This window comes from Microcebus murinus, chromosome 4, assembly GCF_040939455.1.
Source record: "Microcebus murinus isolate Inina chromosome 4, M.murinus_Inina_mat1.0, whole genome shotgun sequence".
NCBI classification, from domain to species: Eukaryota; Metazoa; Chordata; class Mammalia; order Primates; family Cheirogaleidae; genus Microcebus; species Microcebus murinus.
Genome location: NC_134107.1, coordinates 90714837 through 90735829, shown reverse-complemented (window position 1 = coordinate 90735829; position 20993 = coordinate 90714837). Strand labels below are relative to the sequence as shown.

Sequence of the window (20993 nt, the reverse complement as noted above, 5' to 3'; positions counted from 1 at the left end):
CCCTCCGAGAACCGCCAAGTTGGTCACAGCCACAGCCACGCCCTGAAGCCCTCAGTTTCCTCGGTAGGTGTTGGGGTCCAGTGCGCGCCTGTGGGCCACCTGAAGCCCACTTCTGCGGTGACCCCAGGCTTCGGGACCAGTCCAAACCTTGGAGTCGATATATGGGAGAGTCAAGACAACAGCTTTGGGTCGTGCCCTGTCCTGTTGGAGGCAGTGGGGGAGCACTTCAGCCTCTTATATACTCAGTCGGCCTCCCTCACCCCCTGAGATAGCTACATAAACTTTAAATCCCTCAGCCCCATCGCCCCAATCCCCCCTCCCAGACCGATTGCCCGGCGTACAGGACGCGCTTCGTGAAGGTTCTGAGACCTGCGCTGGAGAATTCAATAGGGCGGCTAGAAGCCTAGCCCGTGGGAGCTAGAGGCCTGAACTGGGCCACAGGTACCCGTGTATATAGTTTTAGTCATTTTTTCCCCCTCCCCTAATCCTTTAAGACAAATCTTAGGGAACAAGCTAGATTTAAATTTTAACTGCATTTAATAATGATTCCCACTATAAGTTGCCTAGAGTGCAACAGTTGTAAATGATTACTAAAAGAAGGGATCTAATGAGTGGACCAAGTCCCTTCAAGTCCTTTCGAATTATGAAAAAAATTTGTTAACGTATTCTTATAAAAGTATTATCGTGTGTGTGCGTGTGTGTGTGCGTGTGTGTGTGTGTAGCTTCCCCCGGAGATTTTGTTACACAGGAACAATATAGCCATTTCAGAGATAAGAAAAGTTGTAATTACTGTGGCAGGAACTGAGATGGACAACATAAAGCCAATCTGGAAAAGGAAATGGTCACAAGACAATAACTACCATTTATGTCTTTAAGGCACTTTATTCCTTCAAAATGTGACTAACAATATAGTACACAGAGTTCAAAGTTGATAATCACAAGCACATATAAAAAAAAACATAGATCAGCTAAGGAAAAACCTTATTCCCCAATATATCTAAATCTTTTCTGTTAAGTCTGAAGGAATACTGACAAATAAATCTATATATGCACATTCATACATATCACATAAACACTGTATGTTTAGTAGCCAAAATGTTGATGTTTCTCTTGGCTGGGCCCTTGGTTAACGTGGCCATGGATGACATCAGCATATTCCAGTGCCCCTCCTCTCCCCCCACCAAGCACATTGGCGATGCCCAGGCAGCTCATTTGGATGAATTCCCAAATCTTTTTACCTGGCCGTGTGGTTAGTGATTGGTACTATTAGCAATCAGCTAACTACACTGCCTAGTAACTAGACTCACAGGAAACAACCGCTGTCTCAAGTCGGTGGCCCCTCACGCTGCGACAGGCAAGCCACCGGTTAAGCTGCAGCTCGCTGAGTTCTGCCGGCGTGGTCAACACCCTACTAAATAACGAAAAGACAGGCACAACGCATCAGAGCACACAGGGTTAACCGTTACGAGGGGGACTTCTCCTCGCAGTTTCCATGCCTTTAAATCTCAGAGCCATATAAAGCTCCACGGATCTCGCTCTCCTGGCGTTTGAGGGTTGATTCACCTCGTCTCGGCTGCGTGAGGCAGCTAACCATTTCTCTCCGGCCAGAGAAAGTTTCCGGGGGTTCCCCGGCACTTCCCCGGCGCGCTCGCGGGGCGGCGCAGCGCGGGTCCGACGCGACGCACCGCACCGCCGGCGCGGCGTCTCCGCCCGGAGGCTGCCCGGCGTCCTCCTCCCGGCAGGCGGCGGGTGATGCTGTGCCTTGTTTTGATGGCAGTGGAGTTAGTGATTGTAAGCGCCACAGTACAATCAGCTAATTACACTGCCTACAAACCGAGCACCGGGCGCCCGCGGCTGCAGCTCCTCCCGGACGGTCCGCAGCGCCGACGCGGTGTCCCCGAGCCGGCGGGCTGCGGGGTCGGGGCCCGCCCGGGCCTCCCCACTTCCCCCGGGGCGACGCCCGACAGTGGCCAGGGGCGCGAGGCCAGGGCGAGGGGCTCCCCCCGAGGACACCTCCGGGCCCACCGGGCACCCTCGCCGGCCGCGCCGCGCCCCGACCCCAGGTGACCCCCGGGCCTCCCCTTCCCCGCAGTGTCCCCCGCACCTCGCAGGGCCCTCCCGCCCAGGTTCCCTTCCCGCTCCTTTCCCCCTTCGCTTCCCCGGCCCCGGCTCCCACTTCCCTCACGCCCGGCCCGACCCGCCTCAGAAAACTTCTCCTCGGTTCCCAGCCCAAACCCCAGTGCCGGCTCTGCCAACCCCGTGCGCCCCGCAGCTCCGAGTGGCCGAATGACCGTGGCCGTGGCTGGCCAACCGCCCTTGGAACCCCGCGGGCCGGGGGGGCGGGGCGGGCGCAAGATGGGACGGTGGGGGAGGGGCGGCGTGGGGGAGGGGAGGAAGCTGCGAGAAAGGGGCTGTGGGCGGGCCCCTGTGGGGCCTCCAGGGAAGAGGCCTAGGCGATGGAAGCACAGATTCTTGAGAAGTTTCTCTTCCTGATATAGCTGGAGGGGCACAGAGCTCCTCCCCTTCCCGGTTCCCCAAGAAACCAACAAGCTCACCCAGTTTTCATGCCCATTCAGTATTGTAGGTTTGAATTTTCCAAGCGGAGGTAGGCCCGGGTAGCCTGTGACTTGCAGGAGGACCACCTTGGAGAGGCCCATCTGCACCCTTGCAGTCTGCTGGGGACTTGGTCTCATACTGGGTAGAGGGCCATGCAGTGGGGTGAAGGCTGGATCTGCTGGTCAAATAATGAGCTGGCCAGCTTGTTAGATAGATCAAAGTATGGTGGTCCTCTGGAGATCAAGGCCACAGTTCAGTACTCTCAAGGTCAGTCTTAGGCAAAATTATTTAACTACCTGTTGTTATACGCTAAGCACCTAGGTCTCTTCTTCTATTAATACCTTTACATGTACAATCTAGGTCGTGACACAAAGCAAACATTATTTATCATTCAAGACAGTGTATAATAAATTACTAAACTGGGTAAGCTTAACTGATAGAAATAGAAATGGGGCCCGTCAATGAGAGCTGTAATAAATAGGTCAGAGAAGTTTTATGGAGGGGAGACATGAGTGGATCCTTGAAGCAAGAGTAAATTTGGATATCCAGGGTGAGGCCTGTGGAGGCCGGAGAAACAATGTCTTGTGACAGTTACATTTTCCTGTTATCACAGTTCCATGTCCGATGATGTAGATGTGTTTGTATTTGGGGTAGGTTGGGCGAAGGGGACAGTTCCAGAGAATTTCTGGGAGCTCTCTACTAATAATTCCTTCCTTTGGTCACCCCTTCCCCTCTTTTCCTTTAATGAATGAATCAGGAGAGGATAGGAACATTCTCCTTATCCTCACTTTATAGAACTCATTGGGAAATTCGAGTAAAATATGGTCTTCACGCACCCAGTATAGAGTATTCATTGTCGACCAGGAAGGCTTAGTTCTAAATTATTTTCCACAAAAGAAAACTTCCCAGCCATAAGTTGATTCTCTAAAAGCAGCAAACTGTCTTACAGATGTCACTAGTAACATGAATAGGGGCAGGTAATCTGGATCATTCAACACAAATTCCAAACTCACACTATTAAAACACCAGAACTTCCCAAGGATATTTAAGTTATAGCATTATCTTTGCATATGAAAGACAGCACTTTTTTCCCCCCAATGCATACTTTAAATACCAAAGTGAAGAGAAGGAAACCAAAGTATAAAATGTACAGTACAAAAAATTTAATTATAAAAATTAACTTGTAAAATTAAATGATAAAAGACAGGTCATTTCCAACTAGCTATATTTTATATTCATCTTATCTTTGGGATAGGCACAACGTTGTAGCACATGTCATATAAATCACACTCACTTAAATATACATGTATAAATAAAACCAGAAGTGGTTCCATTAACAATATGCAGACTTATAAATCTTGATTAGGATATAAAAACAATTCTGTCCTTTCAAATTGTTAGTCATTTTTACCCAGTACAATATTCCGTTATTCCCAAGTAATGTTTTTTGATTATTAGTTGCATCTTAAATATCTTACCTCACCTGGATTGCTGCCATCCACATTGCATTAGATGCCTTGAAAATTGGATTTTTTAAAACTTTCTTCAAAGGCAATAAAAAATAAGGAAAACTCAAATATACAAGTCATCAAGATGCATTGCCTACTGAAGTAATTTTGAAAAAATGCAGTTTATTTTGTATGTAGTACAACTAAAAAATAACGACCCAAAATGTGTGTGGCCTAGTTCTATTTTTTTTAAAAAAAAGAATGCTTGTTCTTAGGGTTGCTGTTGATTTGGCCTGCAGTTACTAGAGAAACTCTAAGGATCTCATTCTATTTATGGTTCATGTCTAGGCATGCCTGGAGACCAGGGAGACCCATGATTTAATCCAAGTAAGAATGCTTGTGGTGTTTTAAATGCCCAAACAGAAGATTGCATTTGTTTTAGATAGCACCAGGAAGGCACCTTTCAGGGGAATTGTTTACTGTTTTAATTTCTGGGCTTTTGGTGATCAGGGAGATGGGAAAAGGAGCTCTTAGGAGAGGAGGTGAGGTTGGTGATTAGGAGGAAACTAAGAACAATATAGAAAACAAAATACCTTCTACTACTTTAGCTCTGGCAGATTTATATTGGCTCAATTTACCACTCCTAGATACAAGACTAGAGTGATGGGAATTGAGAATTGTTAATACAAAAGGTTGGGACAAGGTACTCCTTCCCTTCACCACATGCAAACACACCATCTGAACATTTCCTGTCTCCTACAGCTTTTGAAGAATGTTGTTATGGGAGGAAGTGGTGAAGAGTCATACTGATTAGAAATTACTGGATTTTAGCAGCTTCTTTTTCAATCTGTTTTTAAAAATGTGTATTTTCTCTTGGGAAATGAAAAACCATATTTTGGTTTTTATAGAGAGCAATAAATGTCAGATTACCTTATTAACGTTCATGATAGTATACTTAGGGACTAGTTTATATGTTGAAGCAAGACTAAACTGAAATCAGTTTAGTGCCTTTGAAGTACTAAAAAAATCAATGAATCTATTATGAGAGGAGATTTTATTTTGAGCTAAAATGAACTGCCAGCAGTTTTTATAATTCCATACTTCTGGTTCCATTTCATTGTACTCTCATTAGTAAGAGTGTACCAGATTCTTAATTAGCTTCTTGTTTATATTTATTGATTGATCAGCACCAGATGCTTTCAGTATAAAAATGTTAAATTAATTTATCTTTTAGGTAAATCATAATCTAACAAGATAGGCTTTATAAGTAAACTTGCTGGAGCTCTTAGTTATGGCTTCAGCAGTAGGAGCAAACATGTTGCATATTTTCCAACTTAAGAGAACAGAGTCCCTAGAGATTTATGTTGGGAGATAGACAGTTTGTATAGATAATTAATATAGTCATGTTATATTAATTATGTTAATATAGAATACTATGTTAATATTAAGATAATAATTTATATTACTATATTAAGAATACATGTTTATGTTTTATATCTGTGGTCCCCAACCTCTGGTCTGGGGAGTGATACCAGTTGGTGGCTTATTAGGGACTGACTGGGCCACAGAGCTCCCCCACCAGTCCTGGAAAAATTGTCCTCCATGAAACTTAGGAACTGGGGACCGAATAGCCAGGAGGTGAGTGGTGGGTGAGCAAGTGAAGCTTTATCTGTATTTGTGGCTGCTACCCATCGCTCACAGTCTGAGCTCTGCCTCCCCCTTCTCCCTCACCCCCGCCCCCATCCCTGGAAAAACTGTCTTCCATGAAACTGGTCTCTGGTGCCAAAAAGATTGGGGACAACTGTTATATATTCTATTTATGTAATATATAATTATATTTGTATCAAGATGGTTCTATTAAAAAGTGCTTTAGGAACCATGATGGCTAATGTAAGCTTCATTATTGCCAACATTTAGGAAAAAGGAAGAAGAAAATCACCAAAATTTGGGACACAGAAAAGGCTGTATGGAAAAGATGTGATCAAGCTGAGTCTAGAAGGAAAAATATGACATAGCAGGAGCAATTGGTGAAGGAAAAACACAAGCAAATTCATAAAGACTGTGATATACGTGGCCAGTTGGAAGAGCAATGAGTGTGTCCCCATTGGGGAAATAAGATTAGAGAGGTAGGTAAGTTGGGGATAAGTCATGGTGGACTTTAAATGTTAGCCCAGGGAGGTTTAATCTCATTCTGACTGAGGAGTCCCAGATGTGTACAACATGTTGTTTTACAAAGATTAATTAAATATTAATAGCACAGATTGAAAGAGGGAGAGACAGAGGAGACTGAAAGTCCATTTAGGAGATTATTTTATTAATACTAAGTCTGAATATGGATATGAAGTAATGTAGAAAAGATGGGATGAATGATACTTTGTGAAGAAACTTTACAGGACTTGGTGATTGCTTTGAGTGGAGAGAGAGAACCAGATCAACTTCCAGATTTTGATGACAGACAGGTAGAGATGTTGAGGGGGCAAATCTAGTCAGAGGATAAGTATGATTTTGAGTGTAGGCAATTTTAGTTTTAGGTAAATAATGGAGGAATACCATGGTGGAGTTATGTACATGGAGCTGGAACTCTGGCAAGAGACCAGAACTGAAAAAAGTTAGCAGTTTTCTGAAGCTGTGATAGCTGAGGTCATGAGGACAAGTGGTTCTCCAAGGGAGGTATGTTGGCCTTTTCTTCATTGACCTGCCAGCACCTGCTGTTGTTGTTCAACAACCCAGGACACCAGAGTGGGTGGCTGCAGCAGTGTATTATTCTCAAATAGGGAACAGAATGAGGAAAGCAGAAGGCTCAGGACCAACTCTGAGAGGATCCCTCTCCTAGTCAGGGGCCGGCAGGAGGAAGTAAATCTTGAGAAGGGTTAGCCCACAGGAGAGGACTCTCCCAACAGCCAGGCTGTCTACACAGGGTCATTCACACAGATAAACTCAAGAGAAACTGCTGCATCGGCAACCCCACATCGGAAGGTCTGGTCAGTGGAATCAGCTGTAGCGCAGCAGATGATTGGAGTGGCCCTACCAGAATGTTCTTTATTTATTGAGTCAGTGAAGGATCCATCATCTTCTCTAGGCTGTAATTAAACAGATTCAGTTTCCTGGCTCCTTCCTGCCCACCACTGATTGGCCTCTGTTACCTCTCCAAAAATACTTTAGGTAGATTTTCAAGTAACTTTACAAAAAAGAGGCATCATATAGTATATTTTAGGATTCATTTAGTTTATCAGTAAAAAAGTTTCACTTAGAAGGTTAGGCCACACTAAACATTTCTTTTGAGTTCAAATCACCGTTGCATAGCTGTAGAATTTTATTAGGTAAGATTTTGGGATATGCAATTTTGTTTCAATATGTGGTTTGACCATAATGAGACTGAGTTTATGTGTGGGTTGTGGAATCAGTTCATAGTTTTTATAAAATGTTGCTACTTTCTTGCTGTTATAAAAAAATATTTACTTTCTTTCAGAAGTGGAAATTTGCTAAAACATTGGTACTTTTCACCTCATTAGCAATGGCATTCATTTGCAAATGAATAAGTGAGTCTAGGGATGTAGCTTGTAGTTTAAGGAAGAGAAACTAAAGCAATCAAATAGGGCAAATTGTAAGATTATTATATCACAAGTCCAGCAAATTTAACATTCAATTTAGATGATATTTTAAAATTACTTTATTTCTAAGGTTTTATAAGCATAAATATTTTCGGCTTATAGGTGAAGTTTAAAACCAAGAAGACAAATGTAGAAACAGATTTTCAAGGTTTACCTTTATTGGTAAAGTTTGGGGCTTGACTATACTTTAGTGATAAAGTTGAATTCCCTCATTTTAAAATGAGGAAATGCAATTCTAGAAGCTGTTACTTGCACAAGGTCATTTCGGTCATTGTTGTGTTTTATACCATTTGATTCTCTGTTACAGGCATAATAAGAAGGTAAAATATGTCTATGCTGCTTTCCCTTCTTTTTGTTCTTCCTCATTCCAGATGGCCAGAAGCTCCATATGCCTCATTTTCTATGGTTCCTTACCCAGGTTTCATCCCCTCACCCCAAAAGAGCACCATCCTGTTGTTCCACCATGAATAACTCATCTAACATTTTCAAAAAGAAATTCTTATTGTTGCAAAAGGCATTAAGTCATCCTTCTTCATGGCTGAGTAGTATTCCATGGTATACATTTACCACATTTTGTTAATCCACTCATGAATCGATGGGCATTTGGGTTGATTCCACATCTGTGTAATTGTGAATTTTGCTGCAATAAACATTTGAGTGCAGGTGTCTTTTTGATAAAATGATTACTTTTCTTTTGTGTAAATACCCAGTAATGGGATTTGCTGGATCAAATGGTAGGTCAACTTTTAGTTCTTTGAGGAATCTCCATCCTGTTTTCTGTAGAGGTTGTACTAATTTGGATGGAACTGGAGACCATTATCCTAAGTGAAGTATCTAAAGAATGGAAAAACAAACACCATATGTACTCACTATTAAATTAGAACTAATTGATGAGCACATATGTGCATAAAGGGAAGTAAGACTCAATGGAAATCAAGCAGCAGGGAGAGGGGAGAAGAGGGAACGGGCGAAAATGAACACTATCTTGGTGATGGGCACACTTTTTAACTCTGACTCAAACATTGCAAAAGTAATCCATGTAACCAAAAACATTGGTACCCCTGTAATACTTAAAAATAATAACAAAAAAGAAATCCTTGAAAGACAATGTCTTAAGCAAATGTCTTATGTTGAGAATTTTGTACATCACACAAGAACAGTGGGAGAATTATTTTTGTCCTTCAAATTTCAGCATTTTCTCTTCTACTTAAATCTGAGGTTGGTTTAGTCTGGGCAAGGTTGGACCTTCTGCTAAATTCTAACATTTTTTCAGTGGACATTACTGATTGGGTGTTTAATGCCATTGCGAACTCAGTATTCCTCAATTTGAATTAATCACTGTTTGTTTCATACTGGCCCTTCCACTGAACTCCTTAATTCTTTCAATGATAACATTAATCTCTTGGTTACAAGTGCTTGAAACTTGGAGTAAATTTTGAATATTCTATGTCTCAAACTCTGCATCCAAGTAGCCACTTGTGTATATATTTAATTTTCTCTTCTAGATTATAAGCCTCTTAAAAGGAAAGTTGAATTTTGTTTTTCTTTTTACTGCCCTCCCACAACTTAGTGTCTGTGTAGGAGGTGGGCAGTAAATAGTCTCTGAGTGAATGTTAATTAAAACAGAAGGTGTAATTGTCATTAACATAAAGGAGGTGATTTTAAATAAGGTGTGAAAATCATCATAAACAAGTAACCAAGGAAACCTTGGATGATATTTAGTTTCTATTTGATTGTTCTTTCCTGAAATCTAAGTACATTGTTATTCTACTGTTCTATTCATAACTTCCAAGGCCTGCCTGGGCCTGTTGCAGAAAATAATGCTAGGAGAGGGTCCAAAACCTCATCAGCTAATGTGCTTCATCAACTCAAAAGTGCAATAGAACAGTATGTCATCCGGGAAGGGGAAGTAATGAAAGAATTGTTAAACATGTGGCACCATTTTAATATTGTAAATGCAAATACAAACCATTTGAAAAGGAAAAGTTTGTATATTTGCTGATGCATATGTTGCCTATAGTTCAGAAGCAAATTTTATTTCAGCAATATGCAAGGAATTGTCCTAATTTTCAGTTTTGTCCCTTTTAACATTAGTTTAAAAAATAATCTTTGCAAAATTATCTCAGCAAACAGCTAGAAAAAATGAGAAATAAATCATGCAAATTTGTCATAATGATCTCTGTTAAGCTTAAGGCATTATTAAGCAATCAAAAGTGTGAAATAAATTTAAAATCTCCTTGATAGGTAGGAGATATCTGTCTGAATGATTTCCAGTTTTGGTTCACATTAGAATCACTTGGGGAGCTTTAAAAAATTCCTGATGCCCAGGTTGCACCTCATACCAAGTAAGTCAGAATGGCTGGGCTTAGAGGTAGGAGGCAGGCATCTGTATTTTTAGATGACTTTCAGGTGATTCCAAAGTGCAGCAGTTTGAGAACCCCTACCTTTGAGGAAGGGGGAATGAGAAGTGAATCATGGACGGCTGAAATTAATAAGATACTATGACTGTGGAAGGTCCCAGTTTCACCTTTGTTTTATATTTATATGGTATGGGCATATAGTAGACATTTAAATATTTACTGAATTTTTGAACTAATCTTAATTAAATCTTAAATCATATCATTAATAGATATCGAGATACTCAGCCATCCATTTCAATAGTCCTTTTAAAATTTTAATAGCTGTATATATTTTGGGAGTGTGTGTGATACTGATAACCTGTATACAATATGTAATGATCAAGTCAAGGTAATTGGGATATCCATTCCCTCAAACATTTATCTTTCCTTTGTGTTGGGAACATTACAGATCTTCTCTTCTAGCTATTTTGAAATATGCAATAAATTATTTTTAACTACAGTTTCCCTACTATGTTATCAAATACTAGAACCAATTCCTTCTGTCTTCAGGTATCCCTTAACCAACTTCTTTTTTTTTTTTTTTTGAGACAGAGTCTCATTTTGTTGCCCAGGCTAGAGTGAGTGCCGTGGTATCAGCCTGGCTCACAGCAACCTCAATCTCCGGGGCTCAGCGATCCTACTGCCTCAGCCTCCCGAGTAGCTGGGACTACAGGCATGTGCCACCATGCCCGGCTAATGTTTTCTATATATATTAGTTGGTCAATTAATTTATTTCTATTTTTGGTAGAGACGGGGTCTCGCTCAGGCTGGTTTCGAACTCCTGACCTTGAGCAATCCGCCCGCCTCAGCCTCCCAAAGTGCTAGGATTACAGGCGTGAGCCACCACGCCCGGCCCCTTAACAAACTTCTATAGACCTTATACTTACCATTTCTCATACCTCCCAAGCATCAAAGAGACTACAGTAGCCAGTGTACTCCCTAATGTCTGTATTCCATCTCAGTTCGTCAGTGGTGAAAGTTTTAACAATGACACCACTCCAGCATGCCAGGAGCTACCCATATTCCTATCCGACTACCACTGGTGATGAGGTCTTTCTTCCAGCCAGCGCGTTAGTAATCCAGCTCCAAAATTCCATCTTAGAGTCTGCTTCCTTAGAAAACTGGTTCTGTCCTCGATTAGGTTTCTTAGACTCCAAGACGGGGAGTTGCATGTGGAAGGTTTATGGGGGAGTGCTCTTGAGACACACGTCTACAAGGAAGTGAGGAAGATAGGATTGGGCAGAGACAGAAGCGAGTAGTGAGAAGTTGCAGCTGAGGCCTCCACCTTATGTTGTATGTCTCTGCAGATGGGATGGCCCTTCAGAGTTGTTGCAGATTGAGCCAAGAGGTCCAGGTTTTTTGTGCCCTAACAGTAGCCAGTCAATGGCTGCAGGGTACCCCTTAGAAGCAGAGGATAACCTTAGGGGAGGCAGTTCCTGAGGCCAGTTCCCAGGGAAATGTGCATCCATGAACCATGAGCATCTGGGGTGATTGGGATAGTTGGCCCGGAAGAGGAGAACTAGGTGGAGGACCACAGTACCTACTACTGTGTTCAAATTGACTTACTTTGGCTAATTGGAGCTCTTCATGTTAGTTCTTGTATCTTCTGATATGACCCATTGGTTTTTTACAGCTTCCTTGCTTTCTGGCATAATACATTCCAGGCTCATCTAACGTATTACCTGAACTGGAGCTAGAATCAGCCATGTATCCAGGGAAAATTTCCTTTTTAAGTGGGGAATGGTATTTAAAGACCAAACCTTAAAATTTGTACCCCCATAATATGCTGAAATAAAAAATAAAAAACAAAATAAAAAAAAATGAGTGCTAGGTTTGCTTATTGATTCTAGAGGCCTTTTCAGGAGACAGAACTAAAAAGTATATTTTTGAAAGGAAAGAAAACCACAAGTTCATATTAATATTGCCATTTCAAAATTTAATATCATAGGATTTTTACTTAATTTCTTTGATTTTATACTGATATATCCTTTTTCCTTATATGAAAAATCTTAGTTCCTAATAACATTGAAACAAGTATTCGTGTTATCCCACTCTTGTCTCTTTCTCTGCCTCTCTTTCTGTCCCTCTCTCTTTCTATATGATAGTTTCAATATAATACTAATATATATAAACAATTTACTATAAACAATTAGGCTATAAAATGATTATTTTAAAAGATAAATTTTTACAGTGCTGTCTTCAGAATATATTCCAATGTGTTCTAGAGTCACTTGAAATATTTCTTTTTTGTGTGACCAGTTGTCACTAAGATGTAATTTTCTTTTTTAAAAAATTATTATTTATTTATTTATTTTGTAGAGATGGAGGTCTCACTGTGTTGCTCAGGCTGGTCTCCAACTCCTGGCCTAAAGTAATCCTCCCATCTTGGCCTCCCAAAATGCTAGCCACCATGCCTGGACTAATTTTCATCTTGTTAGTAGAATGCAAGCATAGTAGATCCTAAAGATTAACATATTTAGTTTTCCATTCATTCTGAACTTTTATGTGAAATTTATTTTACCATTATCTTTCATGTTATGTATTTGCTCACATCACCGACAGAGGCATCTTGTTTCGCCTTTTTTTCTTGATAACGCAGAGGAACTAAATTAAGACAGGGAGTAATTCTGTAAAACAGAGATATAGTAAGACTAGTTAATTTGCCATGACCATAAGGAACAGTGGAGAAATAAGTATAACTTCAGCCTCTTGAATTCATTTTATGGAAGGAAATGATAGTTTAAAAACAGAAAAGTTATCAGGTTCAGACCATGAATATTACCTTAGAGTTTGTAATCCCATGAATGAGTACTAACTTTACATGTATAATAGTGGTTTGTACTAATTAGTATGAGAATTTTGACTTATACTATTTTATAAAAACAAAATGACTGTAATTTATACTCTCAGAGGCTAGGATATAAAGCTTATTGACTATGAATACCAGACTCATATGCTACTCTGATTATAATTACCAGATTCATATGCTACTCTATATGTAAATTTTGACCTGTTGATTTATAGAAACTACAAGTTATATAATAACAAAAACCTTTATTACTTTTTAAACAACTTTTTATTTGTCTTAATAACATTAAAGTAAATATTTGCATTACTCTAATTAATCTATTTATAGAGCACTTACTGAGTACCAGGTACTCTTCTAGGCATTTTACACTTCTCATAACATCCCTAAAAGGTGGGCACTGGTAGTGTATCTCTTTTATATAAATGAGGAAATTGAGGCGCTGAGAAGTTAAATAACTAGCTAAGGCCACACAATAAGTTGAGCTAGCATCCAAAGCCAATAGTTTAATTCCAAAGCATTAGTAGGGTACATTTTTTACCATCTTTTTATAGATGCAAATCTCGAAGATTAGACAGTTTGAGAAACTTCTCCAAATCTCCAGTAAACTAGAGGACTGGGACTTGGTCCCACAATATTGATTCTATAACTGATTTCTTAACTACTCTGCTGTACTGCCACCCTGCTTTAATACTTTATCTATTGTAGTTTTGAGAACAACCCTGTGAGGTCGCTGTTGTACCTCCCGTTTAACAGGCAGGAAATTAAGTTGCCCAAGGTTACACCATAGTGAGCTGCAATTCACTCTCAGGTCTGCCTGACTTCAAAGCCCATATTCTTTTTTTTTATTATTATTTATTTTTTTCAGCATATTATGGGGGTGCAAATGTTAAGATTACGTATATTGCCCTTGTCGCCCCTCCCGCCTCGAGTCAGAGCTTCAAGTGTGTCTATCCCCCAGTTGGTGCACATCACACTCATTATGTATGTATATACCTATCTCCTCCCCCCAACCTGCCTGACACCCGATAAATGTTATTCCTATATGTCCACTTAGGACATATGCTGGTGAGTACATGTGGTGCTTATTTTTCCATTCTTGGGATGCTTAACTTAATAGAATGGGTTCCAGCTCTATCCAGGAAAATACAAGAGGTGCTATATCACCATTGTTTCTTATAGCTGAATAGTACTCCATGGTATACATATATCACATTTTATTAATCCACTCATGTACTGATGGGCACTTGGGTTGTTTCCACATCTTTGTAATTGTGAATTGTGCTGCTATAAACATTCAAGTGCAGGTGTCTTTTTTGTAGAGTGACTTTTGTTCTTTTACTGGGTAGATGCCCAGTAATGAGATTGCAGGATCAAATAGTAGATCCACTTGTATCACTTTACAATATCTCCATATTGCTTTCCACAGAGGTTGAACTAATTTGCAGTCCCACCAGCAGTGTAGGAGTGTTCCTATCTTTCCACATCCATGCCAACATTTATTGTTTTGGACTTGTTAATAAAGGCCATTCTCACTGGAGATAAGTGATACTCATTGTGGTTTTGATTTGCATTTCCCTGATGATTAGAGATGTTGAGTATTTTTTCATATGTTTGTTGGCCATTTTTCTGTCTTCTTTTTGGAAAGTTTCTGTTCATGTCCTTTGCCCACTTTTTGACAGGGTTGTTTGATTTTTTCCTTGCTGATTTTCCTGAGTTTTTTTTTTTTTTTTCTTTTTTGAGACAGAGTCTCGCTTTGTTGCCCAGGCTAGAGTGAGTGCCATGGCATCAGCCTAGCTCACAGCAACCTCAAACTCCTGGGCTCAAGCAATCCTCTGCCTCAGCCTCCCGAGTAGCTGGGACTACAGGCACGCACCACCATGCCCAGCTAATTTTTTCTCTCTATATATTAGTTGGCCAATTAATTTCTCTCTATTTATAGTAGAGACAGGGTCTCGCTCTTGCTCAGGCTGGTTTCGAACTCCTGACCTCGAGCAATCTACCCACCTCGGCCTCCCAGAGTGCTAGGATTACAGGCGTGAGCCACTGCACCCGGCCTGTTTCCTGAGTTCTAAATAGATTCTAGTTATCAGCCCTTTATCAGATGTGTAGCTTGTGAAAATTTTCTCCCATTCTGTGGGTTGTCTGTTTGCTTTCTTGACAGTTTCTTTGGCTGTGCAGAAGCAAAGCCCATAGTCTTAAACACTATACTGTGCAGGGAGGGAAAGATGTCACAAAACGATAGCATTAGTGAAAAAGAGTACTTGTCAGTTCAGTGTGAGGCAGTGGTGTGATGCCACTGCCGACAAGGTGAATGCCACCTGAGGCCGAGTCCTAGAATACAGTATCCAAAGGGAAGGAGGCGAGGGTCCCACACTAGTCTTTGTGGGTGGAGCACACCTGGAGCAGCATGTGCAAGTCTGGGCCCCACACTTTAAAAAAAAAAAAAAAAAGAACTCACACACCTGAAACTGATCTGGATGTGGGCAGCCAGAATGGGGAGCTGACTGAGTAACATGTCTATGGGAAGAACTGATAATAAAAAGCTGAGAATATTTAGGCTCCACAAAGAGAAGAATAACTATATTTGAAATAACTATATTTGAAACGTCATCGTGTGGTGGAAGATTAAATGTAATCTGTGCCATTCCAGAGGGAAGAACTAGGCCGCACATATAGAAAATCAGAGGTGGATTTGGCTCCGTGTAGAAAGGAGGGACTGACTGGTATTTGGAGTTTCTAAGAAGTGATATGGGCTTTCTTGTAGGAGTGAATTCTTTTTCACTTATGAAGAAACTGAATGACCACTAATCTGGATGTTAAAGACTTACATATATCAGGTGTGATGATTCTTAAATTTTAGTGAGTATAAGAATCCCCTGGGAGGAACTTGTTGAATACTGATTCCCAGGCCTTAACCTTTAGAAGAATTACTTCAGCAGATCTGGGATAAGGCCTAAGAATCTGCATTTTAAACAGGCAACCCAGTGAGTTCAAACCAGGTAGGTAGTTACTGACCCACCCTTTGAGAATTAGTGAGACTAGATAAACTTAGATCTCTTCCATTTATTCTATGAGTAAACATTTAAGTAAAAAAAAATATGCGTGGTTAACATGGTGACTGTTCAAAGAAAGTTGTCTTAAGTTTTGTAAAAGATCCAAGACAAAATTCTTTAAAATGTTAAAAGAATTACAGATGGAATTATTGGAATGTAGAATATTAGGCTATGGAAGAAGGCTTGATTCTTACTCCATGTCTTGAAAGATATGATTTTAATAGCAAAATAGAAGATACAGAATCCAGTTTGAAAATCTTTAAGCACTTTAAATAATGAAACTACTCTACTTATGCTGAGGAACAATCTGATGGAGACCTGGAAAAAACTATATGATTAACCTAATGTACATCACCTGTTTAAGGTGAAACACTAATCAGCCTTTAGGGCCCAGGCTTATATAAACTTCAGCCTAGCACTCACAAGCAGGTATGGGCGAGAGTTGGAAGCATAGAGCTGGTCTTCTGACTCTGGCCCACTTTTTGTTGGGGCTAAAGAGCTTTTGTTGGTAAGTATAATATAGGCTTGATTAATATCAACTTAAGGTGTGCAACTTGTGAACCACATTTTAGAATTACTGTCTCCTGAAATGTTTTGCTCTTTGTAAATAATGTTTTTTAAAAAGTGGTGTTTGGTGTAATTTACTGTCCCATATCAGGATCTTTTCCACTTAAGTTGCATAATGATGTTTCATTTATTTCTTAAGTGTTTTAAAATTTTAAAAAGATTTTTTTTCTCTTGGAAAAACTTTAAAGATGAGCTAGTTGAGGAATTGGTGTTCTTGGCTGTTTTGTTGATTGATAGTGTTGTACTTCTTAGTTCCCGAAGGGCTTCTTTATAGAAAATAATTTGTCTTAAGCTTAAGGCATATAAAATTTCCAAATGGCAATCCTAGACTGACGGTACATTAAACCCTTGTTTCTACTTAATTTATTCTTGCTTCCTTTTGATGGTTTCAGATCTCCTTATAGATTTTTCTTGAATCATGAGAGATGAAATTGCAACAACAGTTTTCTTTGTCACAAGATTGGTGAAAAAACATGATAAGCTGAATAAACAGCAAATAGAAGACTTTTCAGAAAAGCTGATGACAATCCTGTTTGAAACATACAGAAGTCACTGGCACTCTGATTGCCCTTCCAAAGGGCAAGCCTTCAGGTGAGAGCTAGTGTGCGGTATGGCAAAGGGGAGGAAGGAGGCAAGCAACAGCACCTGCTAGGGGAATGCAATAACAACAGTTTTATGGGCTCAAATTCATTTGTTTGAACATGGGCTTGAAAGGAGGAGATGTGGTAGATGACAGCGTAGCTGAAAACAATAGAGCAAACCCCTTTATGTGAAGTGGAGTAAACAATTTCTAACTTGCATTTGCCACGAAAGATAAGCCGTGAATATCTGGTGAACTATTAATAATTATGTGACTTAATGATGCAACACCCATTCTGAGTCACTGTATCAAAAGTTGATTGTGTCTTGCTCTTGCTTGTAGGAGTGGAGGTTGGAGGCAGACGAGGGAAAAGTGGGGGTTAGGTGGGAGCCGTGTGTATTGGAGCAGTACACCCACAATGTGATTCTCCTGCTGAAGCCTGTAGTCATGTCTTCATCTCCCTTTCCTCTTTTTAAAAAAGATGTATCAGGATAAACAACAATCAGAATAAAGATCCCATTCTGGAAAAGGCTTGTGCTGAGAGTAATGTGGATTTTTCTCAACTGGGACTTCCGAAGGAGATGACCATATGGGTAGATCCCTTTGAAGTGTGCTGTAGGTGAGTAATCTCACGGTCTGTGACCCCTGGAAGCCTCAGGTTATTCAATCAGCTCTATACACCTTTGCGAAAGATGCTGCCCCAAAGCCTTGGGTTAGCAGCCAGGACACTTTTGGTTAAGATTTTAGATGCAAAATTCTGTCAGATACCAGACTTTCATTAGGTGTGGTTGGAATGGGGAGCACAAAGACTTTGCAGAATATTTGAAATGTGACTTGAATCAGTGCACCCTATTGCAAACTGTAGATTTGTAACTTTAATTATTATAGGCAGTTTCAGGAAGGAAGAGGAGTTATCAATCGTGGGGCAATTCAGACCATTAGTTGAATCAAAATAAACTGTCTTTTTCTGAGCAATTAACCAAAATAGCTCTTACAGAATATCATCAGTAATTATAACAGAGTAGTAGCTGAAGATCATAATGCCCTTCATTTTTTTAGGCCTATCCCTTTTAAAATAACTTTTTGTAAGTTAGCATATTGTCTCCGGAAAAGATTAGAGATAAAAACTTGTGTGAAGTTGAATGTTTAATGCATTCTTAAATTTCTTTTCTTACTTAGGTATGGTGAGAAAAATCATCCATTTACAATTGCTTCTTTTAGAGGTAGATGGGAGGAATGGGAACTATATCAACAAATCAGTTATGCTGTTAATAGAGCCTCATTAGACTACTCCTCTGGCACTTCCTCCGATGAAGAAAGCTATAGCAAGGAACCTCGAATCATTCCTAAAGTCAGCAATCCAAAGAGTATTTATCAGGTCAAGTGTGTTCCAGTTCTTTTCTATACTGTTTTCTATTCTAATTCTAGAATAGAATTCTAGAATGTGCTCACTGTAAAAATAACAAAACAGAAAACAAAACCGTAAAAAAATCACAGTCTTAGTCTTCTGGCAAAGATTTATTCTCATACACACACATGTGCCCCATGTCTTCCCTTTGCTTGGCTGAGTTCTTAGGATCTACACAATCTTTTGTTGTCCCATTTTTCTGTATAGCATTTGAAGACACACAGATTTCCTTCCACTTGGATTTATTCAGAATTAAATATTAAGGTTAGTGGGCTTTCTTTTTGTTAATCAAAAATAACATGGCATTTATAGAAAACTTGGAATACTTAGGAAAGTTCAAAGGTCTATAATCCTGCCATTAGAGCAGTTTTTTGAAACATTTTTTTAAACCACAACCCTTGAAAGATATGCACATTTATCTAAAAGTTACATGAAACAATACTTTTCCTCCCAATGCTTCCAATTAAATTTAATTGATTTCAAGCACCTAATTGGATTTTGTGACAGTATTATAAGTGTTTTACTGATCTAGAATCTCTGTTAAACTTCATGTATAGTTGTTTGTATATTTTCTTAAATTAATTGCTTATGTATTAGTTGTTAAAGCAATTGTAATTTTTAATATTTGAATATTCATTTGCTTCCCTTGTAATTTTATTATTGGCAGACATTCTAGATTTTAAAAGCTGATAACTTATATAGTGATATATCTGAATTTTAAGTTATTTCTTGAGATTTGATTCCCAGGAATGGAATTACTGTGTCATTGAGTATGGATATTTTACTGGTTTTATTATGTGGCCAAAGTACCATACAGAAAATTGTATTTCTTTGTAGTCTCATCGGCTGTGTGTAAAAGTGTCTGCTTTACCCTTATTCCTATAATTCGCTATTCTCACTTAAAAAAACAGAATTTGATAAAAATAATACACATCTACAATAGTATTAGTGAAATTAAACACTTAAATTGCCATGTGCCCAAATGTTTTAGCAATTACTGTCTTATGAATTTTCTCTTCTTTATCCATTCATTCCTAATTCCTAATGTGTAATTTTTAGGTTCCTCATAGGTCACAGAAGTATTTCACCCCTTTGTCATATTACTGACAAATATTTTTCCCCTAGTTCTATAAACCATATGTGTCTAGCTTATATATAGTTCTATATGTATAAAGTTTAAAACTATATAGAGAAGTACAGTAAGTCCTCAATGTCGTGGAACCTGTTGTGCAGGTTCTTGGAAACTGCAACTTTAAACAAAAATGTATAATGAAACCAGTTTGTCTCAACATTATAACAAAACATTGCTATTTGAGGACCTGCTGCACTTCACTTAAAGTCAATTTTCACAATGCTATTGACCAGGTTACATGAGGACTTACTGTATTTCTATGCTTAGAAAGGTTACCTTCTATCTAGAAATCAGATCTATAATCAGTTACATCCTTTTATGTGGTCCATTAAACATGTGTATCAGTCATCTGGGATGGATATTTCTAGGCCTTGGCCTCAGATCATGAATAACTAGTTTTGGGTTGGGCTGGCAGAGTGGGGTGGGGATGGAAGGGGGAGAAACCCAAGAATATATACGAATTTGAGTCAACGTGTTCTTAAAATTTTTAGTTGGCTTAAAGAATTACTTTTGTTAAAAGGTACAGTATAAAGTGACTTACTTTTTACCCACACCCCAAGTACTAGTGAATTTTCCAAAGGTGGTTATCTACTTTCATTTGTACTCCCTGTGTTTTTGAAAGGCTGAACTTCCGAGTTATGGTTCATATTGAGTCCTTAGAGCTACCTTATTAGAGATATTCATGCTTTCTTTTTTTTTTTTTTTTTTCCCTAGGTTGAAAACTTGAAACAGCCCTTTCAATCTTGGTTCCAAATTCCCCGAAAAAAGAACGTGGCAGATGTCCGCGTGGGCCTCCTGGGAAACACCTACCATGCAGCGCACAAGCACCCAAAGTGTCAAAGGCCTGCTGTGCGCCAGGTGGACAGGTACCACTGGGTCAATGCAAACCGATGATGCAGAGACTGGGCACGTGATGGGAGAGAGGCCAGAGGAGTGGCTTTATTCTCTTTTAGATGAAAATGAGTCTCAGGTTGAGAGGCCCGTGAAACAGAAAAAATGAACATATTAGCAACTAGGGTGCACAATGGTGAATCCTCTCACATAGATCATGACTCTGTTCTTAGCTGTACTTTTAATTCTTACTTAATTTAACATGAAGTTTTATGTAATATTGATGAATGTACCCAGTAAGGTAGTAGGATGAAGATATTGACCTGTGTTAAGATTCAATGTGCTATGAAAAGTAACAATTTAAATAAACGTACTGTGTTTTTAAATACCTTCCTCGTTCAGTTTGTTGTAAGAAGTTTTAAAAGTTTGTTTTCTCATTTGCTTTTTTTTAAAAGTAGATCTTCACTTAGGGAAGAGTGATCCTGACATATAGTATTCTAACTTCTATTTCATTACTCGCTATAAATTGTTCTATTGCTCAAGTCCAGTAAGAACTTGTTTTGAAAATTACTTTTTAAGATACAAAGTTCCCTTCTTTG

General features: G+C 39.4%; 1 protein-coding gene across 3 annotated transcripts; it reads left to right on the top strand.

Annotated features, from left to right (window-relative positions):
• Positions 1 to 5: 5 nt before the first annotated feature.
• On the top strand, positions 6 to 20779 carry BTG4 (BTG anti-proliferation factor 4). 3 transcript variants are annotated; one of them, XM_012749600.3, is made up of 6 exons: positions 6 to 63; positions 5922 to 6134; positions 16836 to 17034; positions 17505 to 17642; positions 18203 to 18401; positions 20278 to 20779. In XM_012749600.3, the coding sequence occupies exons 3-6, from the start codon at positions 16862 to 16864 to the stop codon at positions 20455 to 20457; spliced, it is 690 nt and encodes a 229-aa protein (XP_012605054.1). In that variant the 5' UTR covers positions 6 to 63; positions 5922 to 6134; positions 16836 to 16861; the 3' UTR covers positions 20458 to 20779. The 3 variants fall into 3 exon arrangements, with proteins under 3 accessions (XP_012605054.1, XP_012605055.1, XP_075858613.1); XM_012749601.3 differs by lacking the exon at positions 6 to 63 and adding an exon at positions 1865 to 2063; XM_076002498.1 differs by lacking the exon at positions 6 to 63 and adding an exon at positions 1865 to 2063 and having other exon boundaries at positions 16903 to 17034; positions 20278 to 20773.
• The last annotated feature ends 214 nt before the right edge of the window (positions 20780 to 20993 follow it).

Excerpts from the sequence above, each read along its gene's own strand:
- BTG4 (XM_012749600.3), top strand. The coding sequence starts at position 16,862 with ATGAGAGATGAAATTGCAACAACAGTTTTCTTTGTCACAAGATTGGTG. Across the intron at positions 17,035-17,504 it reads TCCAAAGGGCAAGCCTTCAG|ATGTATCAGGATAAACAACA; the intron begins GTGAGAGCTAGT and ends TTTTTAAAAAAG. Across the intron at positions 18,402-20,277 it reads ATCCAAAGAGTATTTATCAG|GTTGAAAACTTGAAACAGCC; the intron begins GTCAAGTGTGTT and ends TTTTTTCCCTAG.